This window comes from Corvus cornix, chromosome Z (assembly GCF_000738735.6).
Source record: "Corvus cornix cornix isolate S_Up_H32 chromosome Z, ASM73873v5, whole genome shotgun sequence".
Taxonomy (NCBI): domain Eukaryota; kingdom Metazoa; phylum Chordata; class Aves; order Passeriformes; family Corvidae; genus Corvus; species Corvus cornix.
The window spans coordinates 22417178-22444546 of NC_046357.1; the positions used below are offsets into that span (position 1 = coordinate 22417178).

General features: G+C 49.5%; 1 protein-coding gene across 8 annotated transcripts in view; it reads right to left on the bottom strand.

Moving 5' to 3' along the window:
* Nucleotides 1–14710: 14710 nt before the first annotated feature.
* Nucleotides 14711–27369, bottom strand: part of ZBTB7C (zinc finger and BTB domain containing 7C) — a 150670-nt gene continuing 138011 nt past the window's right edge. For 7 of the 8 annotated variants that reach the window (XM_039567633.1, XM_039567634.1, XM_039567636.1 and 4 more), the window contains 2 exons: nt 23082–24281; nt 14711–17604 (listed from right to left, as the gene is read on the bottom strand). In XM_039567633.1, coding sequence (XP_039423567.1) covers nt 16968–17604; nt 23082–24281 — 1837 coding nt within the window. In that variant the 3' untranslated portion in view covers nt 14711–16967. Of the gene's footprint in view, nt 17605–23081; nt 24282–25452; nt 25890–27369 lie in introns of those variants that run through there. The other variant, XM_039567632.1, reaches the window with a different exon arrangement.

The following is a 27369-nucleotide window of genomic DNA, read 5'->3' on the forward strand; positions in this document are numbered from 1 at the left end:
GTGTACTGCAACAGCACAAGGACCTGGAGCTGCTGCAGCCAGTCCAGAGGAGGCACCAAGATGCTCCAGGGCTGGAGCCCCTCTGCTCTGCAGCCAGCCTGGGACAGCTGGGGGTGTTCAGCTGCACAAGAGAAGGCTCCAGGGAGAGCTCAGAGCCCCTGGCAGGGCCTAAAGGGGCTCCAGGAGAGCTGCAGAGGGACTGGGGACAAGGCATGGAGGGACAGGACACAGGGAATGGCTTCCCACTGCCAGAGGGCAGGGCTGGATGGGATATTGGGAAGGAATTGCTGTCTGTGAGGGTGGGCAGGCCCTGGCACAGGGTGCCCAGAGCAGCTGTGGCTGCCCCTGGATCCCTGGCAGTGTCCAAGGCCAGGCTGGATGGGGCCTGGAGCAGCCTGGGACCATGGAAGGTGTCCCTGCCCATGGCAGGGTGTTTGGAATGAGATGATCCTTAAGGTCCCTTCCAACTCAACCCAATCTATGATCCTACAGATTTGTTAAAATTTAAAAAAAGAAAATAAAATCACATTTTCAAGTATTTTCATGTTGTTGTCACTTTTTGTTTCAACTTTTTGTTCTCTTTTGCTTTTAGTTTATAATTACAAGACCCTGCTGAGGCCTGGAATGGTGAGAGCCTTGTGGAACCTTGGTGCTGTTGGTTTGTCTACAGTGTTTGTTATCAGGAAAGCCAAGGACTGTGTTTAGGGGAGAATAAAGGAACAAATAATTGGCAGAGAACTGAAATTATGTCCTGAACATCAACAGAGATGCAAATCAAAGTATCGTGGAGAAATACCCAAGGATTTAGCAATTCTGGATTAGAAAGAGGATTTCAGCCACGTATTTCAAATCTCTAATCTCAAGTGAGCAAGTAATCTAAACCCACTTAATAACAATGAATGAAATTATATCTTAGCTAAGTAATTACTCCCTTTTTTCCTTCATATCATTCAGAATAAATATATTTCATGAGCTTTCATTGGAACATTACTTTACATTGCAATGATTTTAACTATTGAATTTTAAATATCTGTTCTCTTGGTTGACCGAAATGGAACTTCCTCCTGTACAGCCTGGTGCTAATGTAACCCCAGCTGCTCCTTTACTAGAGCTCTGTCCTTGAATTTGCCAACTTGGCTGCTTCAGAGAATTCCAGGTGGCAACTAAGTTTTGAAGGGACACAGATGAGTTGTGGTGGAGGCTGTAGCAGCCAGCTTTCCGATGGACACCTTGAATCTGATCTTACATAGTCCAGAGATGCTGTTAAAGCCATTCCAGCAAGGCAGCACTTGAGAATTCCATCTGAGGGCCAATACACACAGTGAAAGTGGGAGATACTTTGCTAGCGGCTAAGCACAAGGCTGAGCTTGCTTATGCCTGGGCACAAACATAGACCAACTTCTGGAGTAATCAGAAGAAGGGGAATCAGAGCATATCTGAAGATGCCCCTTCCCTGGGAGTGTTCCAGGCCAGGTTGGACAGGGCTTGGAGCACCCTGGTCTATTGGAAGGTGTCCCTGCCCATGGCAGGAGGTGGAATGAGATGATCTCTAAGGTGCCTTCCAAGCCAAACCACTCTGTAATTCTGTGAAGAGGGTCATGAGGCCCTCTGGGGTTTTCTTGCAGCCCACCAGCACAGTGTGGCACCTTGTTGGCCAGTGGTGTCAGGGGCTGCAGCTCTGCCCCTCACTCAGTGCAGTCCCACAGCACAGATGGGCTCAGCCTCTCCCTCTCCCCTACATGATCTTGAAAAGCCTTGGGTGGGTGCAAGCAAGCAGAAGCATTAGTGGAGCTTCCCCATGGCTGAGTGGGCAGAGAGAGGCAGTGATCAGAGAGACACTGGTCCAAGCCCTGCCAGGGAGGGCAGCAGCCTGAGTCTGCACTCACTGCATTCTGGTTTATGCTGTCATTTGCCTCATAAGTGATTTCAGTATTAGGGAAGGAAAAATAACTCATAACCCCGAGGAGTGGTGACTCAAGGGCTGTGCCTGTGTCACACTATGGTGCCTCCTATGGCCAACAGCTGATGGGGAATCGTGGAGTGGCTTGGGTTGGAAGGGACCTTAAAATGATCTAATTCCAACCCCCTGCCGTGAGCAGGGATACCTTCCACTAGACCTGGTTACTCACAGCCCCACCCAAACTGGCTTTGAACATTTCCAGGGATGGGGCAGCCACAGCTGCTCTGGGCAGCCTGTGCCAGGGCCTCACCACCCTCACAGGGAGGAATTTCTTTCTAATATCTAATTTTACCCTGCCCCCTATCAGTTGGCAAACATTCCCCTTGTCCTGTCACTACATGCTCTTGTAAAAAGTGCCCCCGCACCAAAATCTAATCCTGCAGTAAACTGTCACACTCATCCTCCCCCAAGCCTGAAGCCTCTGTGCAAACCACAGCCTGCTCAGACAAATAAAAAGAGAGGTGTTCACCCTTTCCCCTGTGATGATCCACTTCTCCCCATGCCCTGTGGATGATAAAAAGCAGGAGCAGAGGAATTTTCCAGCTGCTGGAGCATTTTGTGAGGTTTCCCTTTCTCATGCTTTAGCTGAGAAACAGTGGAAGGCAGTTCTGTAAACTAACTCTCTATCTCACACCTGCACAGACTTGTTTTGGTTCACTGGGAAAAACATTTTGGAAATGGGTGTTACACCGTTCAGCCAGTTCCTCTGGGAGGCAAATGGTCAAGCATCCAATGGTTTTATGCCACCCTTGCGAACAAAGCTATATAAGCTGAATTATGTAATTAAATAGAGCCATTTCTGGCCTTTGAACCCGATCCTGGACTTGTGTCGTTTCTCATTGTCCCTGGGGACAACAGTGACAATGCCCTGAACCTGATCCCCATCCCACTGCAGGCAGGCTGCAGATCATGAGCCCGTGGGAGCACAGTTATGTCAGACACTGCCCAGAGCTTCCACATCCCCCCAGCTGGCTCAAAAAGCTGTGACCTACCATTTTCTAACCAACGTGACACAGCCTTGGCTGTCCTTGTAGCGGGGGGGCAAACAGCATGGATGAGGTTAGCAGATTTGGGAGGTAGCACAGTTAAAAGTTTGGTGTTTGGGCCCTGACACATGCCAAACTTTTGCCTCAAAGCTGCTTCACCAGGACAGCAGCATATCCTTGTGGAGGAGCCATTCTCTGTGTGTTCCAGCCTCCCCACACACAGAAAATCACTTTTAAGGCCATGTCCAGGAGGGAAGGAGAAGCTGAGGGCTAACACATTTCAGCAGCTGCTAAATTACCTCTCCTGTCAGAGAAATTTCCAGCACAGAGACCATCTCTCCAGCTGCCTGACAACTCTCAACACCAAGCATGAGAAGAAGCTGCCCGCTTGGTCACTTCTGCCAGTGAAAATTGCTCCCCCAGCAGCCTCCAGCTCTGTCTGCTTGTGACTGATCCACAGGTGGCCTTTTAGCTATCATACTTTTTTCCTCCTCTCTGCCTTTGCAAGAGATGAAAATTAAGCTGCTGGGTGAATGCTGACCTGCAAATTGGAGAAAGTGCATGGCGGGGGGGGGGGCAAAATGCTTGTGCCTTCCATGTTCCTGCAAGGAAGGAAAGCAAGACCAGCAAACTTGTACTTTGAAAGAAAAAAATTAGAAAACAGTGAGATTCCCCTTCCCTACCATTATTTGTATTTTGCTTCAGCTCAGTCTTGGATGTGAGGATGGGCATTAGAAGCAGGGACCTTTGAGGGCTTCAGGACATAGCTCAGGCTTGACCAGAGCACAAGCAACACACAGCAACAAACACAGGGGCCACACTTCGAGCTACCATAGCACTGCCAAATCAGGCATCTGAATCCCATTTTAGGTATCCACATCCAAAATCCAAGCCCTAAATATTAATTTTCAGCCAGTGTTGATGTTTGTCATCATCTGCCAGACTCTGGCCAAACCGCTCAAGTCACTGCAGTGGCGTCATTCCCCACTGCCCCCTCCACACTCAGCACTTGTGGTTTATCTAGCTTGGGTTTCCTCTGCCATCCCGTGGCCTGCTCACTCTACACCATGATCCCGCTGCTGCTTTTTGCTTTTAGTGACTCTGAAAAATATTTGTATTCCCTGCAATTGCCCACCCACCCATTTTGTGTGCTCTGAAAGGACTTCTGCCCGTGTTGGAGGCTACAGTGAACACTGCCACAGCCGAGATGTGCTGGTGACCTCCCTTCAGACTGTAAGGTCTGGATAACCAGCCTTCAACTCGCATTCTTTAGAGCAATGTTAGCTTCTGCAGAGGCACATTAGGCCTCGAAGATGTCCTTCTCCCCTCACTTAGTCCCGTCTTTTAGCCTTGGCTTGATATCAGAGTCCTCTATTCTGCAGAAGCAGCAATGCTGGTGTCACACAAAGGGGGCCACTCCAAGGCTGAAGCCTATTTTTCAGTTGGTTAAAATAAATAGATTTTTCTCCCAAGACATAACAGTTTCCACTGAGGATGCCAGTGTCCCCCACAACTGTCCTTTCTTGGACTAGAAGAGAGCTATGCAAGGGCATTGCTATTCGTCTAGCCATGTGTTTTACCTTCTCACTAATGAAAACCATCCCTGTTTTTCCTCTCAGAAGCTGACACGGGCTCCCATCCCAGCCTGTCTTTGAAGTTACGGTTTCTGACTTTCGCTGTCTCTCCCTCCTACCTACCCTCCTCATTTTGAATTAAGGGATCATCCAAGGGACACCAGTGTGTGCTTGATTGAGAGCCCTCCAGCTCTGCTCCAGAACACGAGCAGACCAGACTGATAAACCGATATGCACCATCCATCTCCAAGGAAAAGGCTTTCAAACCCATCCAGCTCCCATCCTGGGACACAGGCCATGGCTGTGCAGGCTCTCAGGGAGGTGGGCAGGCAGCTGTGCCCACCCCAGGGACAGAGTAAGTCTCAACAACAGATCTATCCTCTTTGGAAAAACAGATATTCAGGGGTTCCCTGGGGCACAAATACTAATAATATTCCAGGAGTTCAAATTGATCATCCTTGTGGGTCTCTTCCAACTCAGGATATTCTACGATTCTATTATTCAAATACTCACCAGGAGCCCATAACCTGGGGAAAAGTCATTTTGGGAAAGAAACTGTGGATTTCTAGTAAAGTTTGGGAGTTTTTTAGTCCCTGATGCTCAACTTCTCCACCAGCTCAACTAGGAGTGTGAGTCTGACACAGAACCCCTGCCTTGGCAGGTGATTTGATGAGCCACCAAAGCTATCAAAACTCTCTCTGTAGTCAGTGGTGTGTTTAATTCTGCTGCAGATATTTCCATAGGATGGGATGGGTTATTCCTTGGGCAAACCTCTCACCACCACACAACGAAGTAACCTGGGTGCCAAGGCACCCTACACAGGGAAATTCCATGTTTTGTGATACAGAAGTTTGAACAGAGGATTACAATGATAGAAAAGTCATAAAACACTTGTCACAAACAAAGATTATGGCTCAGTCTTGCTCCCTGGACATGGAAGGAAGCAAACTCAGTCCTTAAAATTTCAAGGTTCTGGTGAATTTGCAACATAAATTATTCATTGTCCTAAACAAAGTAATTCCCTTATCTAACTCATCTCTACTTGCTGGAGCAATAAACATGGCTGCAATTAATTCTGGTGCAGAAGAGCCAATAAAATGAATTATGTCCCAGAAACCTTTCTTCTGCATCCTATTTTAAGACCAGTAACGAAAACACATTGCCAGAAGCTTCTTTCAGACAGACCATCATGAATTAGAAAGACACTGGAAGACAACATGCAGATGCAGATCCTCCCAGGCTTTGGTCCTGCACCAGCAGAGACAACAACAGCTCTGTCCTCTTGCCTTGACTGAATTCAAGGCTTGCATGGGCAGGGAGAGACACCTTCCACGGTCCCAGGCTGCTCCAAGCCCCGTCCAGCCTGGCCTTGGACACTGCCAGGGATCCAGGGGCAGCCACAGCTGCTCTGGGCACCCTGTGCCAGGGCCTGCCCACCCTCACAGACAGCAATTCCTTCCCAATATCCCATCCATCCCTGCCCTCTGGCAGTGGGAAGCCATTCCCTGTGTCCTATCCCTCCATGCCTTGTCCCCAGTCCCTCTGCAGCTCTCCTGGAGCCCCTTTAGGCCCTGCCAGGGGCTCTGAGCTCTCCCTGGAGCCTTCTCTTGTGCAGCTGAACACCCCCAGCTGTCCCAGGCTGGCTGCAGAGCAGAGGGGCTCCAGCCCTGGAGCATCTCGGTGGCCTCCTCTGGACTGGCCCCAATGGGTTTAAGGCCACAGCAAGACTCATTTCTCCTTGTACTCAAAATTCCCCTTCTCTTTGTGAGCAAGCAGCTCCTTCCTTCTCACTGGGGTGAGCCTGTACCTGCTCTCCTGACACTGAAATCAGCTCCCCAGTCCCTCCCTCCCGTTCTCCCCTCACAAATCCCTCCACATCCTCGGAGCCATAGCAGGGAACCAGCATCCCAAGCAATACAGCTAATACAGCCCCACACACCAGGCTCCATCATCGAGGCACAGCAGAGGCTCAGATTAAGCGATAAGCCCCACCGCAGCCCACAAGGATGGATAAAGCCACCATTTCCATTTTACAAATAGAGGAGCTAAGGCAGAGAGATTAGCTGCCTTCCCTCAAGGAGCCTCAGACCTGGACTCCAATTAAATGAGTTTCTCTCTAACCAGGGAGATGGCTCAGGTTACAGCTGTGGGCTGTAAATCACGGAGTGTCTGGTGCAGGCTGATGGGAGAGAACACATGATAGTTTATTAAATATAATGAGGCTTAGGTCCCCAGCTTTGTTTGAGGCCAATACCCTAATTTGTCCAGATAAACTGACTTTTCAAAGCAAAAAGTGTCTTTTCAAGCTTTTTCACTAACCTTTTGCATGATGCTGGTATCCTCTCCCTTTCTCACCTGTACCTGTCTGAGCTACGAAGACTGCAGGAAAAATCCACATTCACCCCATGGTGAAGGCGGTACAGATCCCACCCTCCTCTCTCCCCAGGGATGTGGGATTAACAGCACAGCCAAACACCCCAAGTTACTTGGGCTGAATCTGTGGATCTTCAGCTGGTGGTGTCCCTTATTAGCCCTTCATCCAGAACCTGAGAGCTCTGGGTGCACCCACAGCCTCCTGCCTCTGTAATCTGCTGCTCCACAGAGAATGTGGCCTTTAGTACCATGCTGTATGCCATCCTGGGTGTTTAAATGTGCTGGGGTCTTCAGTGGGGATTGGTGAAAGCTTTGAACACTGGGTGCAAGGACCAGGAGACTGATAACCAAGGGGACAGGACACTGAGGACATATGTCCTCTGTTACCTGCCACTGGAGAGCAACCAGCATCTCAAAAGTGTAGTTATCTGACCCCTTCCAGGTGTTTAACTCGAGAGGGATTGCTCTCCCCTTGACTGCAGGAGGAGCTGGAACACCAGTGTCTCTCTGTGAGTGTCTGACCTGGATGAGCAGCACGCTCTGATTTCCACCACGACATTTTTCAAAGCTTGATTGTGTCCTGAAAATCCCATTTCATAATAAATTTTGCAAGTGCAACCTGCTGCCGAATTGCTTTAGAGAAACACATTGCCAAGGGTCAGTGGTGCACTCCTATACCCTGTTAGCATCCTCCTGCTCAACTTGCAGCTGCTTTATACCAGGGACCCATTGCAAAAGGTCTGTGGTGCCCCCCAACACGCCCCTAACACCCTCTAGTTCCCTTGTGCTGCTGCTGCTGGGCAGAGACATTAAACCCGTGCTGTCTCCCACAATTGCTGGGCATCCTTCCCACAGCTCTGATCCCCGAGGCCTCTCTAAACCCTACCTGCTCCCACATGCTGGGATGTCCCTTGTCCTCCCCAGGAGGCCCACCCAGCACCCCCCTGCGTGGATGGAGCATATGGCCGGGCATATGGGGCGTTAATGCAGCAGCTGGCGCGGGGCGGTGCAGGATTCGGCACGGTGGCCGCAGGCCTGGGCTGCAAACAAGGAGCCCATGTGTGTGACCTGGCCACATCCCATGCTTTGGACATCCCTGCCCGACCAGGGGGGTTGGTGGCAGTGTCTACAGCCCCTCCCTGCTGCTGGGATTTACTCTGATGCCGATTTTAGGGACGTTGGGAAAGGAGTTTCCTTCCTCGCTGGCATTTGGAATCATCCCGGTGTTTCGTTCTCCCTCACTGCTGCACAGTTGCTTCAGAGCATCACCAGGGACAGGGGCATTTACCTCTGATGGTGGGATTTTTTCAGGAGCGGGGTGTTGGCAGCTCTCCACCTCAGAGACAAACCTCTATCACAGATCACAGTGCCCTGAAGCAGCCACAGCCACACAGCTCCTGCTGCTCTCACCAGCTCATCCTGGCATGGTCTCCTCTTGGGTAAAAAACGCCCTCTCTTGGTTACTTCCTTTTTCCCTCTTGCTCCAGATTTCATCCGCAGCAGCTGGATGGTATTTGTGGCCAGCTGAATCAGACAGGGATGCTGGCGACAAGGAGATGGGGTTTCCTGGGAATACTCCTTCCTAGCATTTAATCTTACAGATGGATGAAGCCATTGCGAAGGTCCAGCACTCCCCCGGGATGATTTGCACCTGTGTAAAGGGTAGGCTGGCAGCACACAGAGATACCTGTGTGAATAAATCTCCGCGCCTCCCTGTGCCTCAGCTTCCCCTTCCAAAGGAGAAATATTATTGTCTTCTATATAAAGTCTGGTGAGGATAACACCTAAATGCATATTAGATGTATGTAGGTCTGGGTATGCACTCACACATGTATTAGGGTTGTTGAATCTATCTGAAAAAAAATATATATCTATATGTATGTATGTTTATGTACACACACACACACATATAAATATATATATATTGTCCAGCTTGGCTGCTTCTGCTCCAGGGGAAAAGCATCCCAAGTGCTTGGAGCTACAAATCTCTGCCATAGGCTGAGCTGATTGAACACAAAGAGCAGGAGGGCAGGACTGAAGATAAAGAGCACCAGGTAGCTGCATGAGGAGCTCATCTGCATCTGGGCTGCTGCTCCAGCACTGGTGATTGCCCCTAGCTCACAGAATCGCAGAATCATTTAGGTGGGAAAAGCCACTAAGATCATCAGATCCAACCATTCCCCCAGCACTGCCAAGTCCACCAAACCATGTCACCGCATCTAGACATCTTTTAAATCCCTTTTAAATCCCAGGGATGGGGACTCCACTGCTGCCCTGGGCAGCTGTGCCAGGGCTGGACAGCCCTTTCAGGGAAGAAATTTTCCCCATATCCAGCCTAAACCTGCCTTGGCACAATTTGAGGCCATTTTCTCTTGTCACTTGGGAGCCAACCCCCCTCCTTGACTGCCCCCTCCTGTCAGGGACTTGTGCAGAGCCACAAGGTCCCCCCTGAGCCTCCTTTGCTCCAGCCTGAGCCCCTTTCCCAGCTCCCTCAGCCGCTCCTGGGGCTCCAGCCCCTTCCCAGCTCCGTTCCCTTCCCTGGACACGCTCCAGCCCCTCAATGTCTCTCTTGTCCTGAGGCGCCCAGAGCTGGACACAGCCCTTGAGGTGTGGCCTCACTGTCTCCCCATGGGAGATCTTCTTCCACCTCCCACAGAGCTTCTGTTCACTCCTCACTTTTCTCATTCAGCTCCTGTGTTTAAATTTTGGGGTGTCACAGCCTGGCTCACACCCCTGCAGCAGCACCCAGAGCAAATCCCTGCTCACCTTCGCTTCAGATTCAAGGACCATGTCTCAGAAAAGTTGTGAAGACTTTGTATTTCCAACCGATTTTTTCAATGAATATATCATCAAGACCTCCAGAAAAATATCCTAAAAGCTGCCTAAATGAGAACCCTATTTCTGAGAACTCAAAGGTGAAGCCTGAAATATTTCCCCCAACGATGCAAAACTCCAGCTCACATTGCAGAAGTTGGTCCCACTGAGACAACTCTGTCCTGTTCACTATGGAAACGGAGTTAACAGCTACACCTTAAAAACAGGCAGGATTACAGACATCCCTATCAGGATTTGCCAGAGGTTACCCAAGAGCAGAGGAAGGTTTTAGCTGACAGGGTCAGTCCTTAAAACCTCAGCCCTTGCCTGGTCTGGCTTTGCATCTCCTGCCTGCAAATTGGCTTCCTGAATTTGAGATGACCCCTGAGGCTCAAGGCACTGCATGAACTATTAGGAAGCCCAATCGGATTTGTGACATCTCAGTCAGTGTCATCTCTGCAGACAGAAATAAATAAAATGAAACCTGGGGGGTTGTAGCTCAACTCTGCTGTTTGGCTTCTTCCTCGGTATTGGCACATACAGTTTTTAGTCTCAGTTCCTAAGGAAATGAGCTTTATATAAATTGCTTAAGATTTACATTTGAAACCCCTACTTGCCCAAACTGATCAAATTATTAATGGTACCATGAGGGGAAGTGGGAAGCATCAGCCGAGGTCACATTGGGCATCACAGAGTCCTGTCCTGGCTTACCCTTCAGGAAAAATTCCCTAAAAATCAGAATTCTCATTCAGAAATGAGGCCACCGACAATTTGGCACGTTCCCAGCCTCACTGGCCTTATTCCTTGGTTGTGGTTAATTAAGGTGTAAAAAATTCTTAGATCATAAAATCACTTAGGTTGGAAAATACCCTTAAAATCATCAAGTCCAACCATTAAACTCCCTCTGGACATGACGTTTGTATTTCCTCTTCCTGGCAAGCAGACGTGGCTGGGTGCGACAGGAGGTGATGGAGGGTCCTGCATGTCCTGGTGCAACCGAGACCCCCAAAACAGCTCCAGATGTGGGTCCCAGCCCTCTGCTGTCCCCAGCGCGGCTCCGGTGGCAGAGCTGCCTCCGGGCCACCACACGAGGGCAGCCCAAGTTCGGGTGTGCAGGGAGCTGAGCAAGCCGATGTGCCGAAATGGGGGAAAACAACACCCGAACGATTCTACTCTACATATATAGCATTTATTTGACCCCACACACACACACACGATTTCATTCGGGCATCACCAGAGGCTGCTTCTCAGCCCCTGCACCCTTGTGGTGACAGCCCAGATGCCACGTGAAGGGTCACCCTGGAGGGCCACCACAAAATGCTCCATCACCCCCGCTCACCATCGTTTGATCGCAGCATCATTTAGGTTGGAAAAGACCCCCGAGATCACCAAGTCCAACCACTAATCTGATGCCGAAATCTGAATTCCCCAGACCCAGAGCAGCGTGAAGGACACAGGACAGACTCACTGCTTCAGGTAACAGTTTATTTTCTCCAGGGGTGTAAGATGTGCAGCAGGTACGTGTACAGGACCGCCAAGAGGAGTCGCAACCGAACAAGAGACTGGAACAAAGAAACCTAAACAGTGTCCTGCCCTACAGCAAATAGTGCAAGTCATGTAAAACATTGGTTCAACATAGGAAAACACGGGGGGAAAAAAAGGTGTTTCCAGGCCACAGGTATTTCCTCTCCCTCTGCTGGAAATCCCAGAGGTGGGGTTGGGAGGCGGGATGGGGATGAGTTCACTCGGGCTCGGACTATATGAGGTGTTATCTTCCACAAGAAGGGATTTTTCTCAGTTCTTCCCTTCTTGGTTTTGGCTTGGAAAGAAACTCAGGTGCATAGAGTCAGAGGCACCAAAAGGCAGTGGCAGATCTTAAAAACCCACGGGTAACCTGCTGCCAAAACCAGCATTTTCTCAAAATGAGATGGTTGGGGTCTGGCTTCATTTACTCTCTTACCTTAAAAGTTTCATCTGCAACCACACAATATTCCATTTTCAGAGCCCTGAGACTGTAAATAAAGCACTAATCACCCCCAAAACAGATGGAAAAGGATGGGGAGCATAGCAGGCCCCAGGGGGCTGTGGGCAGAGCACGAGCAGAGCAGAGCAGAGACTGGGCAGCATTTGCAGCCTCACTGGTGCCACCAGGAGTCCTGCTGACACATTCAAGTCTAAAACATTTCAGGCTGTATTTTGCAAAATTATTCCCTTTTTTTTTCTTCCTGCAGGTGACTGGAAATGGAAATGGAAAAGCTTGTCACTTGCCAACCTGCAGGCTCTTTCTCCCCTTTTTAAAAACACGAATATTTTTTTCTGTATGCAATTTCCTTCTGCACAACTGCAGGAAGAGGCTCTTGCAATGCTCAGCAAAGGGCTTCAAGCCCAGGGGAAGGGTTTGCCCATCCAGCTCCCTGCCACTCGTGCCAGGAGATGCTCCTTTGGTAGCAACACCTGGTCCAAGCAAACGCTGCGTGCGCAGCATCGCCCCAGTGCCGTTCCCCCTCCGCAGCCTGGATGCTCCAGCAGATAACAGCAGCTGTTCAGGAGCAAGCATGTAGCCATATGTTGTTGCTAACAAGCATTTACTGAAGCTGGTTTCTTCCCGTGATTCCCATGTGTCTGATTAATGCACAGCTCCTCCGAGCGGTTTTCAGATTTTTTTTTTTCACCCTCCCCTTGCAAATCTATCTCTTGTTGTTGTTGTTCTGGCATTATAAGCAAACCAGAATGTGAGCATAAAATGGGGTTAAAAGCCAGAAGACCTGAAAAAAAAATTATAAATGTATTTAAATAGCTAAAAAGTCATTCACACAATTTTCATTTGTGGGGTTTCTTTGTGCTCAGGAACACACAGCTTATGGCCTACCCTGCTGTGGTCCTGCAGGCTCCAAGCACAGAGGAGCTGCTCAACAACTGACCACCTGCCCTGGGAGGGGGAATGGTATTTCTTTGTTCCCAAGTCACATTTCTGGACTCTGCTTGCAGATCTGGACCGCTGCCCAAGCACCTGATGCTGTGGAGTCCTTCTCCAAAGAGTGAAGAAAGGAAAATAACCTGTGGCTGTAAGAACTTGGGATGTTTTACTGGGATTACAGCAGGGTGTATGACCTATGAGCCTGAATCCCTGGTCCCCAGGTTTGGGAGGATGGACTTGGACCTTTATTTCCCATTGCATTCCCAGTGGAAACGGACTGGGAAGAAATCAAACTGCCTGACCCGGGTCTCCAGGCTGCTGCCAGCATCCCATCCTCTTGGGAAAGGTTTTTCCAGGGACTGTCCCATGAGCTGAGCAGAGAGGAGGGAGCAGTGGTGGTGGGAACATCCCTCCCAGTGGTTAACCTTATCTCACTGAGCTATGGGAAAGCACAGCACGCTGGTAGGTAGCAGAGAGGTGCCCAAAGGTGATTCATCCCACCCCTGGGAGGTCCAGCGTAGGTGGGGTGAATCACCCTCCATCAATACTTGCCTCCCTCCAGAGCCAGGATGGCTTCAGAGGAAGGCTGGAAATCCTGTGCCAGGTTGCAGGACAACACACAGGTGTCCCAATAGGCACAGGGTGCCTGTTTACTTCACTTCCAAATGGCTGAACAATGTGGGACAAGTCCCACCATTCCTACCTGGAGCTTATTTCCCAGGCTTTTGCACCTCATTCAAAAACAACAAAGCAATTCCTGAGCGGCCACATGAATTACAGGGCTCGTGTTCGTGTCAGTTGTGTTTAAAGAATCATCAAAAGGTTTGGGTTAGAAGGGACCTTTAAGGGTCATCCAGTTCCACCCCCTTGCCCTGGGCAGGGACACCTTCCACTATCCCAGGTTGCTCCAAGCCCCATCCAACCTGGCCTTGGACACTCCCAGGGATGGGGCAGTCACCACCTGTTTGGGCAACTTGTTCCAGTGTTTTCACCACCCTCATTGTAAAAAATTTCTTCCTTCCATCTAGACTGAATCTTCTCTCAGTTTAAAACACCTCCTTTTCTTCTATCACAACAGGCCCTGCTAAAATGTTTGCCCCCATCTTTCTCCTAAACCACCTTTAGGCCCTGCCAGGGGCTCTGAGCTCTCCCTGGAGCCTTCTCTTGTGCAGCTGAACACCCCCAGCTGTCCCAGGCTGGCTGCAGAGCAGAGGGGCTCCAGCCCTGGAGCAGCTCCGTGGCCTCCTCTGGACTGGCTGCAGCAGCTCCAGGTCCTTGTGCTGTTGTTCCCCAGGGCTGGGGCAGCTCTGCAGGTGGGGTCTCCCCTGAGCGGGGCAGAGGGGCAGAATCCCCCCTCCCCTGCTGTCCACACTGCCCCTGCTGCAGCCAGGACGTAGGAGCCAAGGTGAGATGAACAAGAAGCCACCACACCATGAGCTGGGACAGAACCTGTGTCCTTCCAGCCTGAGGTTTGGTGCTCATTACACCCATCCTGGTTAGGAAACGGGAGCAGATCCCCAGGAAGGCACCTTCACGCTTAGCTGGGCTCCCACATGGATACCTGTGGCCTGGACTCACCACACAACATCAAAATGGTAAGAAACAGGGTTTTCTCTAATCATCCCTCTACACCCCAAAACATGATCACTGCCAGCACTCAGCTCCCTCCAGCCCTACCCAACCCAGTGCCAACGCGGGAAAATCAACCTTAACTCCATAATCATCATCAGCATTGCAACGCCAACAGCCCCTCGGGCTGGAGCCCGTACCAGCTCAATGCTTAATTAGTAAGTGATTATTCTGCCTTTCCAAAAGGTGTCAGGCAAACATCCACAGAGCTGAAGCCACATGGATGGCTGCGCTGGCAGCTCAGCAACTGCAGCGGCTTTGCCTTCTCACCATGGCCACAGGCAAGAGAATCAAGTCCTGCTAATAATTTAAAAGCATCAATTAATACCGTTTAATAAATACATAAAATGACCTAGTCTCTTTTTTTCCATCCGCTTTTTAGCATCAATCAAAGTTAAGGGTGATTGTCCCGTGAGTAACTAAGGCAAATCTGTTTGTGTATGTGTGTGTTCCTCACTACTTTTTTGATTTTTTTTCCATTGTTTTGTACATAAAGCAATCACATAAAAATAGTTATAAATAGAAAAATTGCAAAGGTTTATCCCCACTTAGACATATAGGAAAAAAAAAAAAGAACCCAACTGACCTAACAAACAAACCAAGACAGAAAAAACACCTTGCTTCAAGTCCTTGCAGATCATACAGTACTCAGCATCTTTGGATATTTTACAATGACTCCAAATCGTAGACAAAAAAAACACCTGAAGGAACCAATCATCTGCAAAATGTCGCTTGTGTAAGGAGTTGATGTGGATTAAAAAGAAAAAGTTTGATGCAGTTCTAAGAAGATTTCTTTTTCTTCTTCCTTTTTTTTCCTCTCCATTGACTTTCGTTGCACGTGGAGTCCTTATGATTTCTTTTTGGAGGAGGAAGCCAAGTGTTGGGCAGTTCTTTGGGATCATTCTGCTACGGGTGGTCTCAGTGCAGAAGTCCCTCACACCCTCCTGGGGGCTGTGGAACCCTTGACTCCCTGTGTCCCCCTCCTTGCCTCTGGTGGGCAGATTCTCATCCAGCCACCGTGTCACTGATGGAAAAACCAAAAAACTCATGAACCCGCGGTTCTCACATTCCCTTCTCTTTTGCTGACATTGAAAGGTCACAGTAAAAAGAGAAATAAAAAGCCCTAATTTGTAACATTTACATTTCCAAGTGTTGGTTCCATGTAAAACAACCACTGCAGCCCACCTCAGCCAGTGGTGGAACTGAGGTCCCACCACGTCTGCCTCCAAGGCTCATCTAGGAGGAGCCACGAGAGGCAGATGGCCACCAAAAGCCTTTATCCTTCAGAGTAACTCATGGATTTGGGGCTGAAGGAGGTGGATAGGGCTATTCCAGCCAATCTGCCACTTTTTTTGCCCCAAAACAATTACCAGATGGGGTGGCCAAGATGGGGTCTGCAGGGATGCTGAGGAGTCACCCCAAACCTGTTGGCCACCGTGTGCAACCTTTGGCTTGGAGGACCCATATGTCACCACCTTCTCTTTTGAACCAATGAACAGTGAAAAATAGCATTTCTACTTGCTTGCAAGTAGATGACATCACCATCAAGACACCTTTAGTGAACTTCTTTTCCACAAAGATCCCGTGAGACAAGCAGCAGGGATATTTGCACACCCAATTGTTTCCCATCAGCACTGCAGATTTGGGGACACGCGAGTGTTTTGTAAATTTTTCTCATCACTATCACATAGGAATTTGAGGGAATTAAGGACAGAACCCCAGATATTTCAGAATGGTCAGCGGCAGCGAATTCTGACTCTTTGGTTTGAAACGAGTTTTTCATTTCAAAATTCCCACGTGGTTCATTTTTTCAAAGCAAGGGTTTAATAAAAGCTCAGTATCGAAACATTTCTGATTCTTCCAAAACTTTTCCTTCACCTTTTCAAGCAACTGAAGTTAAAATACTCAAAATAGGCTTTGGTTCTCCTTTTGAAACTTTGAAATAGGTAAAGAACCAAAATAAGTAAAATCCCCCTTTTCCACCCAGCTTTGCGCTGGGTGTTTTTCTATCTCCTTTTTTTTTTTTTTTTTTTTTTTAATGTTTTTAGGGTCCCAACTCATGCTGCAGATCAGGGCTTTCACCAGCCCTGTAAATCTGATATACTGCTGAGAAAGGCAGTGGCCAGGATCCTCCCTCTCCCATCAAAGCTGCTAGACCTCCCTTTTATCCCTTGTAGAACAAATATTGTTGCCAGACATAGGAATTAATTAAAAAGAAAAGAAAACAAAACCAGAAAGAAAACAGAAAAGTCCTTTTGACCAAAAGGGCCAAGGAATGCAACATAACAAACCCAAGTCTGGACGGCTTGTCAGTGTCCACTGAGCTCTGTCGGTGGGAAATGGGTAACAGTTCCCACAGAAAAGCCATCTCATGGTGATGGCCGAGCCCTGGACTAAGGCAAGTGACATTTTTGGGAGTGTTGAAGAGAGCAGCAGTCCTGGCCTGGCCTTCCCAGACAGAGCCATGAGTGGTGGGATGGGACAGTGAGTGCCCGATGGCCCCAAAGCCAAGTGCTAAGTCTGAAGTGCCGGTGGCCATGGGCCACGGCACTTGCCCATCCCCTGCTCGCCCCAGGGATGGCCCCGTGCCATGGCAGTGAGGGGATGAAGAGCTTCTCGGGAACCTGATGATGCAGAAGGGCAGGTGGGAGCCCCGGGGGAGCCGGCCGCCTTGTTGGGATGGGAGCAGAGGCATGGTGGGACCAGGCGCAGGTTTAGTTGCTGGCCTCTGAGATGGGAGCCACGTGGCCAAGCCCCGCCAAGCCACTGAAGCCTGTGCTCCAAGGGTCAGGGAGAGGGAAGAAAGGTTGGGCAGCGAGGTTTTCATTGTGGCCCAGGGCGAAGGCGAAGATGCCCGCGTTCCTCTCCATGTCCATCTGGGCCCGCCTGAAGAGCTTCATCTGGGTTTCTTCAATTTGGCTCTCCAGCTCCTGCAGGCTGAAGGGGGTCTTGGCCCCGCTCAGGAAGTGTTTGGGGCTGGGGCCGGGAAGGCACATGGCCGTGCTGCTGAGGTGGCCGCTCATCTCCTCCAGCGTGGGTGGCATCACGAAGCTGTTCTCTACGGGCGGGCCCCCGGGGGTGAAGAGCAGGCCGGCCGCCCGCCACGCCGCCGGCTTGCGGCCGCGCCGGGGCCGCGCGATGCGGCAGCTCTGGCGCTTGATGTGGCGGTGCAGGTGGTCGGAGCGGGTGAAGCTCTTGTAGCAGAACTCGCACTGGTAGGGCCGGATGCCCGTGTGGATGCGCATGTGGTTCTTCAGGTCGTAGTTGTGCACGAACTTGGCATTGCAGTGGATGCAAAGGTAGGGCCGCTCCCCCGTGTGCTTCCGCATGTGGATTTTGAGCTTGTCCTGCCTGCAAAAGAAAAGGCGCTTGGTCAGATGGTGTGGGCCGGGGGCAGGGTGGTTGGGATTACTCTTGGGATCAGGGGAGGAGGTGATGGGAAGGTGGGGAGCTCATCCTGGGGCCTCTCCCAGTGTATGGATGGTCTTGCAGACTGATGTTTGCATTCGCCTTCTCTTTCCTGGGCACCAAAACATCACACACAGAGCCCTCCCATGTCAGGAGTTTGCAGCCCATCCCAGAGAGTTCAAAACAGCTTAAATTGGAGGGAAAAAACCCCTGGAATAAACCCAAAACCCACAGAATCGTTAAGGCTGGAGAAGACCTAAGATCATCAAGTCCAATCATTCCCCCAGCCAAGGCCACCACTAACCTGCGTCCCCAAGTGCCACATCCACACGGCTTTTAAATCCCTCCAGGGATGGGGATTTCACTGCTGCCCTGGGCAGCTGTGCCAGGGATGGACAACCCTTTCAGTGAAGAAATTTTTCCTGATTTTCCAAGCTCAAGTTCCCCTGGCACAACTTCAGCCCGTTCCCTCTTGTTCTGTCCCTTGTTCTCTGGGAGAAGAGCCCGGCCCCCACCAGCCTTACAACCTCCTTCCATGTATTTGTAAAGAGCAAGTATCTAAATATGGGAATATATCTATATATAACTAAATCTGGGATTATTAAATAAGTACAGCCCTATTCCAGCCTGCGAATAAGGAAATTAGTTGGGATTCGAGAGCCTGGCAACGTGGGACAATACCACTTAAATTCAGCCCCTCTTGGAGCCGATTATCCTCTCCTTTTATTCTTGCACTGACCACATGGTGTCTCAGGAGCTTTCTTATGGAGCAGGAGCATCACAGAGGGTGATGCTGCCAGAGGTGCAGCAGCCAGGCACTCTGTACTTCCCTGCCAGGGTCCTCAAGGCCAGCACACATCCAGCCTCCCACACAGTCTGGAGAAGTTTTTTAAATCCAGCCACGGAATAGCATAATATCCATCCCAATGGCACTTATTTACAAATATATATGTATGTATTTTTTAAGGGGAACGTCTAAAAGCAAGAATATTTTTCCATGCTGGCAATCCAACCACTACTTTTTCCCCCAGTAAATGAATGTTTCCTTTCGCAGCCAAAAAAGCAAAAAAACCAAAATCACAGGTAAAGCATATGATTATAGAAAGTGAAGCTGACTATGGCTCAGCTGAGCTGAACACTGCTTCCTAGGTTGCACCAGTGAAGTTCAAGTAAAGAGCAAAATGGGAAAATTTACATTGTTTTCCAAAATTATTTCAGTATGAACCCTCCAACATGCTAGTATTGAGGCTAAAAATAATGCAGAACATGTGGAGTAATGTAATTATTAAATATAAAATATATATTATATATTACAGATATGCCATATAAAACTGTACTGTGTATTTTAATATAAACAGTAAAGAATATACAATTTATTATTGTTTTAAAATATAATCATATTTTAAATTACATCATATTAAGTATATATTACAATGTTTTAATTTATGTAACATAAAAACCACACTAACATTTGTTTCTTCAGGCAGGTCAAGCTCTCTAAACTTGCAAGGTGCTGCCTTTGAACTAGTTTTTGCCACCCAGCCCGTGTGCATATTGAAACAGTTTTTGGTGACATGCCCAGCAGCACAAAGGCGTTGGCCATACCGTGAGGAATGCAGCCCTGGGCTGGGCATCCCTGCACACCAGTCCCTCAGGATCAAGGATGCAAAGGAGTATCCCTAGCAGGAGAGCCACTTCTTCACCAGACGATGCTTAATTGCCCTTGGGAGACTGATCCCAGCCTGGTCCTGCACCTACAGATTTTTTTAGGGAGACACCAAAAAAGGCATCTCTCAGGACCTGTGCCAAGCTCAGGGCAACTTCCCACTCTGGCATTTTTACAGGTGGTGCTACCCCAGTGTTCTCACAAGGGTGCATTTCCCCTGGAGGGGCTGGAATCAGCGCTCAGCAGCAGACAAAGCAGCAGCAGCAGGGAGAATTCCTCCCTGAACGGAGAATCGCGGCGAAGCCGTGCGCGGGTGAACGTGGGGGCTCGTGCTGCAAAGTGGTGGGAAATGTTAATAAAAAGCAGAGCTGCCGGCCCCACCTATAATTTAATTTAAACCCCTATATGTAATGTTTGACCTAGCAGGATCGCTTTTCCTAATAAACACGCCGCGTGCCAGGACTGTATAATGTAAATACAGGCAAAGCTCTTTTCGGGCTATTACCCATCTCCGGCAGCAGACGGGGAGAAACCCAATCCTCCCTGCCCCGGCAGCATCTCCGGGGAATGCAAGGGAGGTTTGTGGCTCTGCCTGGAGCCTCTCAGGGGCTGGGGGGCGAGGTGCTCTGTGGTGAAGCACCCCAGGGAGAATGTGGCACAGGCAACTCTGGGTTTGTGAGCTGGGAGCTGGGCTGGAGGCTCGCTCTGACGGAGACCCACGCTCCATGTGTGTGAATAACCTTAATGCAATTGCATTAGGAGAGCGATTAGGGCTCTGTGAGCTGTCACAACACAAATAATAGGAACAAATAATGTTAACCTTTCCGGCTGGAACAGTATCTCCTTGAGTACTCTGGGGTTGTCTTGGTGGAAAAGCTGAAATATTTGCAGCTTTCTCCAGTGTTCTGGCAGGGTAGAACAGCAGACTAGAAGCTGAGCAGCCTTTGTTTAAGGAAAAAATAATTAATGAGCTATTAAATGAAGTCCTGCTTCCTGCGATCAGATGTCCCTGGGCAGCAGGAGTGGCAGATCCAGGTGCATGTGGGGTCCTTGCCCGGCGATGCGAGATCCCACTGATGTGAAGGGGAAAGGATCTGATGGGGAGGTTGGGGCACTCCTCACCCAGGAAAATATATCTTCTCTATTTCCCCAGTAGATTTTCTCCTCCACAGTTTCTTAACTGCAGAAATAAGGCAAAGGACTGATTCATACTGAAATTCCATTTGGGAACCTCTGCTTCCCTGCACCTTCACTCCCAGGGGACCCCAAGAGAGACCATATGAGCTTGCATCTCCCCAGTGAAGGCACCGTGGGTACAAGTACAAAGCTTTCATGAAGCATGGGACTCCCCCCTGAGAGCAAAACAAATAATGCAAGTGGCAGCACTGAGGAAATCCCGGTAGAAATCTCTTTCTACATCTCAATCAGTCCACTTTGCTTAAAAATACACTTTCTCCTGAAAGAGAGCTCTCACATCAGAGTAATGATGAGAACAGTTGAAAACACCCCAACCCAAACAAAACCAATAAGCTGCATGCTATTCAAAATCCTTCTGAACACATTTAAAAACAAATCAGTATTTCAAGATATCCACTTTGCTCAGGGTGTTAAAGAAGGAAAAGACCCTTCAGCACCCTTCAGCTCTGCACAGGGTGACCCACAAGAACAGTTTTCATCAGTGATGCTGGGGGACTGCACTGTTGAGCAGCCCCAGCTTTGTGATTTTTTTCCTTGGATAAAGTCCCCCTACCCCTGTGCCCTGTATTGAGATGCTGCTGAGCACATGGGGGATGTCAAAACCAATGGGTTTAGTCCTACATTAGTAATGGATCATGCTAGAGCAGCTCTGTGTGGAGTGTTTAACTGCCACCATGCTGACATAGCCCATCTGGATTAGGGGTCAGTATCAGCATCTCTCTGTGCCTCAGTTTCCCCAAACTAAGTGAACAACACTGCCCTTGCCGTTGGGACTTTGTAAAGGTTTCAGGGAGCCCTCTGGGAGGGCTCAGCTCTATTATTCCTGTTACAGGGAAGTTGTCAGTGATGGATCTAGCCAGGCCATTTCCTCATCAGCAATTAGCACCCACAGCAGCACACACAAGGGAGTGACAGGGACCACAGGATGGGGCTGGCCAGGCGTCCCTCCAGTCCCAGATGCCACCACGCTCACAGGGCTGAACCCACGCTGCAGAGACAACAGCCCAGTGCTAACCTGGGGATGCAGCACCAGCAGGAGCCAGACCCAAATTCCTGCAGGCAGGAATGATCACCATGCAGTGGCCTCTCCCCTGCAAATACCAGGGTGAGCTGGCTCATGTCGCACATGCCCGCCCGAGGCACGATGCTCCCTGCATTATAATACAGCGTCTGCTGCGTTGATGGAGGGGAGCATGGAAATTTATTTTCAGGTCAAATTCTCATCATCTGCATATCTTCCATTCGAGTATTATCATAGGGACAGGAGAAGAAAAGACAGGCTGAATGCAGGAGCACCCCAGGTGTCCGGCCATTGTCAGGAGCTCGCCTCTGCCTACTGTGAAGATTATTTTCCTCTGGTTTTCTCACCCTAGCTTAATAGGGCTCTCTCTCTCTCATGCAGCCAGGAGCTGAAATACCATGCTCTTGTCAGAAAGCTTTATTATTATGGTAAAGATTGTTCTCATTAGATATTAATTATACTCAGCAAGAGCAGGTCCAGGAATCTATTTGTCTCTGCTCACCGATTAAATTTGCCCAGCTTTGCAGAGCACAGTTGCAGGCTGGGACATTAGATCTGCACAGCTAAATACAACTTGGCAAGAGTAGCTGTGGCTGCCCCATCCCTGGCAGTGTCCAAGGCCAGGTTGGACAGTGGTTGAAGCAACCTGGGATAGGGGAAGCTGTCCCTGCCCATGGCAGGGGGTGACACTGGATGAACTCTAAAAGTCCTTTCCAACCCAAACCGTTCTATGATTCTATGAGTCCAGTTTTTCCCTCAGCACTGCCAAGTCCACCAAAACATGTCCCCAGGTGCCACATCTACACAGCTTTTAAATCCCTCCAGGGATGGGGACTCCACCACTGCCCTGGGCAGGCTGTTACAGTGCTCTACATGAAGAAATTTTCCCAATATCCAATCTAAACCTCCTCTGGTGAAGCTTGAGGATGTTTCCCCTTGTCCTGTCATTTGTAACTTTGGAGAAGAGACCGAGACCACAGCTGCCCTACTAACACATAATAATTAGGGCTGCTCCAGCCCCAGAAAGCCCAGATACTGTCATGTCCAAACATGTGCAATTTGGTTGTGGTCTACACTGATGCCAAAATGTGCAAACCCAAACTAATTACATCCTGTGGCTAAATGGCCCTCCCAGCTCCATGCATCTCTCAGCACATTAGAGATGAAGCCTCCTTGGCTGTTTGACCATCTGTTTTCCAGCTCACTCCGGTCCCACTGTGGTGAACTATGGTGGGGTTGAAAATATCCCGTTACTTATTTAAGCTTTTGTCCAGCGAGGGGATGGATCCAGTGAGTTGTGGATGTCATCCACAACCCACAAAAATCAGTAGGTTCATTTTCTTCCTCCACCCTCCCTTTCTCCTTTTTTTTTTTTTTTATCCTGAAGGGATAGAGATCATGCCCTGCTTTCTTCCCTGTTTTTGTTTGGGGGGGAAAAAAACCCTGATGTGTAGCTGAGAAATCAGTAATGTATTGTGATGTGGCCCTTCCAGCCACCACCCCACTCCCCACACACAGCAGAGGGGACCAACACACCTGGTAAAGCGAACTTCACAGATATTGCACATATAGGGCTTCTCCCCCGTGTGGGTCCTCATGTGCCTGGGCAGCTTGCCGGCTCCCATAATGACTTTGTTACAGATGGGACACTGCTGGGATGCCTTGGGCTTCATTTTCCTCTCTTCCTCCAGGGGCCATGGGGGAAAAACTCCTCCAAACTGGGTAGCACTTAAGAAATTGAGGTAAGCGCTATAGTCAGTCTCTGCCTTAATATGCCCTAAGGGAGCTGCTGGGGTGTTGGCAAACATGTCCTTGAAGAAGTCATTAGGGAAAGGAGGCGGAGGCAGAGGCAGGTCTTCCTTCTCCTCCTCTTCCTTGATCTTCCTCTTTTTGATCACCAAATCCAAAGGGCCATTGTCTACTTGCGGCTCTTCAAGCTGGGAGAAGGAGTTAAAGTCGCCATTCCACAGATGGGGGAAGAAGCTGGGGGCGAAAGGAGATAGAACTGGCCTCCTTTCTGGGATGTTTGCCTTAGGGTACAAGTTTTCACTCAGCAAGGACTCGATGGAGAAGTCTCTTATCATGCCCAAGTGTCCAGAGGAGTTACTGGCTGGGAAGTGATTTGGAAAATCTTTAGGTGCTTCTGTGTAAGCTTCTTCGGTAAGATCGGACTCAGAAGGGCTTTGGTGGCAGCTTACTTCTTGTACATCAGTTAGGTTCTCCTGATTGACAAAATCTTCCACTTCCTCCTCCTCCTCTTCCTCCTCATCTTCATCTTCGTCTTCATCATCATCGTCGTCCTCTTTGTCATCTTCCTCCTCGGCCTCTCTGTCGGGCTCCATGATTTCAAGGCATACGTTGATGATGCTCTGGATCTCCAGCATCTTGGCAGCGCTGAGGATGTGCTTGACGTTTGAGGTGGTGATGGTGAGGGTTGAGGTGTAGGCAAACTCGAGGATAGCAGAAAGTGCTTCAGGCTTGACAAAGTCAATCTCGTAAACATAGGGCTGGTCTGTTAAAGTGCCGGTAGTGAAGAGTTTTTTGAAGTACTTGCTGCAGGCAGCCAGGACGGAGCGGTGGGTGCGGTACTCCTGGTCCTGGACGATGAGGATGACATCACAGAGGAGCCCGTCATGCCTCTGCTCGTTTAAACCACACAGGACCTCAGTGCTGTGGTTCGGGAATGGGATCCCGATAAGATCTTCAATGCCATTGGCCATATTCTCATTTAGTGCCCTAGGACAAAGCACAGACAGCAGAGTGTTAGCTGGGGATTCCCGGTCAATAATGCCAAAACGATGCTGCCTTCCCTCCTCTACCTCACCTGTCCTCACCACCTGCTTGCACTAAGCGTGTCCCTTGGCCACCTTCAGCTCCTTCCAGATCCTCTGTAGCTGAACCTCTGCTTCCCTCCACATCTCTTCACCTCCTTCTTTGTCCTCATCCTTCTCAATTCCCACCCTACTCACCTTTTCAAAATCACCACGAGCTCCCTCTTCTGTTTCACACCTGTCCCCCAGCAGCCTTGTGCAATGACTCCCTCCCCATCACATTTCTTCCACATCCTCCTGGAGCCAACATTGTTCCAGGCACATGTTGGATTTGTGAGCCAGGAGCTATGTGGGTAAAGTGGGATGCTGTATTGCTTCACACTGCCAAGAGCCAGCACCTACACTGCTTAAACCAGACAAGCCAGGGAGTGCCCATCTCATCTACGTGATTGTTTTTGGGACTGGTACAACTGGACATCCCAGATAAGAGGGTCATGGCTTCCTGCTGCAGCAGGAGAGTGATCCTTATGCATCTTCAGTCCTGCTACTTCATGCCTGGAAGCTATGACATGTCACCTCACACAGGGACAAGCCATGTAGGAATGTCTCCCTGAGGGATCTGGGAATGGGGAGGAAAGCAAGGATTTGTGTCACAGTGTGTACCTAAACACTCAGAGGAAGACAACCAGGTATCAAGGAGCTGGCCAGACACAGATTGTTGTCTGCTATCTCTTCCCATGAGCTGAGCTTTCTCCATTCCAAATCCTGCTTGGACTTGTCAGCAGGGTATCAAAATGCCCTGTGCATCTGGCAAACATCTTCCCCGGCTAGAGCAGCTTTAGCTTCAAAGGAAACTCGGAAGCAAAAAGCCCACACCCAAGAGGAAAACCCGATTTTTTTTTTTTTTTTTTTTTTTTTTTTTTTTTAATCTGTAAGATGTTTCCTCTTTCACACGGCTCCAGCAGCCCTTCCACATGAGAAATCCCAGGAAAGGAAAGCGATTTCCTCCAGCAGGTGATGAATACATTAATCCCCTCACAGACAGAATACATCAAACAGACAGAATAACTTTGAATACACTAACCCTTGGAAACCCCCAGGACACAGAGCATGTGTTCCTGCAGTGTCACCTTTACCTGGTGCAGGTAGACACTTGGTTCGCTGCCGAGGGACAGAGCAGTTCATCTCCAGGAGAACTCAGGGCACATGAAAGCACAACTGCAGCCCCACTCCATTCCTTTTGCAAGGCTGACACCATCAGGCAGGTTCCCAATGTCGCCCTCTGCAGCTCTGTCAGGTTCCCAATTCCACACCATCCCACCTCTGCATCTCTCCCGGGATCTGCTGCCACGTCCTGGGTGTCCTTCCCTGCTCGGTTTCTGGCTGCGCTGATTCCAAACCTCCTTCAAACCACCAGTGGGGACCTGGCTCACTTCAGCTGGCTCCCGCCCTCCCAGCTGCCTCGGGGATGGAAAGAGCCTGGTCTGATGGAGGCTGTCCATGAAAACCTGGGCTTCACCTTGGCCAGCAAGACAGCAACCCTTGGGAAGCCTGGGGAGCCCGTAGAGGGGATCAGACTCTGCAGGAAACTCTCCCGTGGTAAAAGGAACGCTTCACCCCTTTTCCTCCCACCCCAGGGAGACCTTGCAGGCATCTCCCCCACACCTCACCAGCGCTGCCAAAAACGGGTGTGTGGGAGCCAGAGAGTGAAGGTCTCAGGAGGATGGTGCAACCCAGAGGGAGGTGATGGACCACAGGCCTGCTGGGAGCAACAGGGATGGGGGACAGCTGTCCCTGGTCAGTGAAGCTTCACAGGGGCTGGAGGGCAGCCCCAACCATGGGAAGCCCTCTCCAGCCACCTCCCCATGCCCAGAGCTGGGGAGAGGAACCAGGAATTACACCCAGCTCCAGCTACCAACATTTTCAGCGGAGGGAGGGTGCTCCAGCCCCGCATCCCGCAGTGTGCCCATTACCTCCACGCTAATTACATCTGTTGTCTGAAACAAATTGATTCATTACAGTGTGCTGCGCTTAACCATGTTAACCAGCAACGCTCCTCTGCGATCCCGACCAGCTCCGTATCAAATCCTCCTTGAAAATCGCCGATAAATGACAGTAAATCCAATACTTTCTCCAAGTGGAGTGTAAGATAATAAATAACCCCTGAGCCAGGGAGGAAAAGACAGCTTCCTTTCTAGGGCTTTGTATCCCGAATAATAAGCATGAGCAATTAAATTTCTATTGCTGTTTTTATCATCTACTTGTTTTTTTTTTTTTTTTTGGAAGGAGCCTGAGTGTTAAAGGAGCTCCTCGCATGAAGAAACGTGTCTTCCTATTTTGATCTTTCACTGCCAGATCACCCTAAGTGCCAAAAATCAGAACAGCAGAATACTAGAGTACCCTGAGAAATGTTTTTACAGAGGGTTTTTTCTGGACACTGAGCTTCATTCTCCCTAATTAGTAGATTATTCACTCAACAGCAAGAAAAATTAGAATTGGGGGATTGGGGTGTGTGATTATATATATGGTTACATATAATTTATATGTATAAAATATATTAAAAATTATGGGGTTTTGGTGGAAATTAGCTACTTTTCCTTTCTTATCCCCCCACCCCGGTCCTCCTGAGATGTGGTTCTGTTAACTGCAGCGTTTAGGCAAGCCGATAACTTTACAGGATGCTGGCAAAATTGAAGGTGATTCATGTCATTTAAACTGGGGGTGAGGGGGGAGAGGGAGAGAAACAGCCCATTCATTTGCATACATTTGCATTTTTTAAACTCGCAGGGTGGTTTGACAGCTCTGGAGCTCAGCGAGTTTGAGAAATGACCTTATGGTTCCCATGCCCCCGGGGAGGTTGATGGCCAGAGGCTGGAAGTGTGCTGAGGCTGACGTTTTCCTTCCTTCCCCTCCCTCCTCTCCCTCCCCCTGCGCTCCCCCCTTCCCCTCCCCAAGCCAAGGGTGGGGTCCTCAATAATAACAGGCTTAAAAATAGCATCTGATGGTGACAAATGTCACCAGTGCATGCACACACACACACACACAGAGAGAGG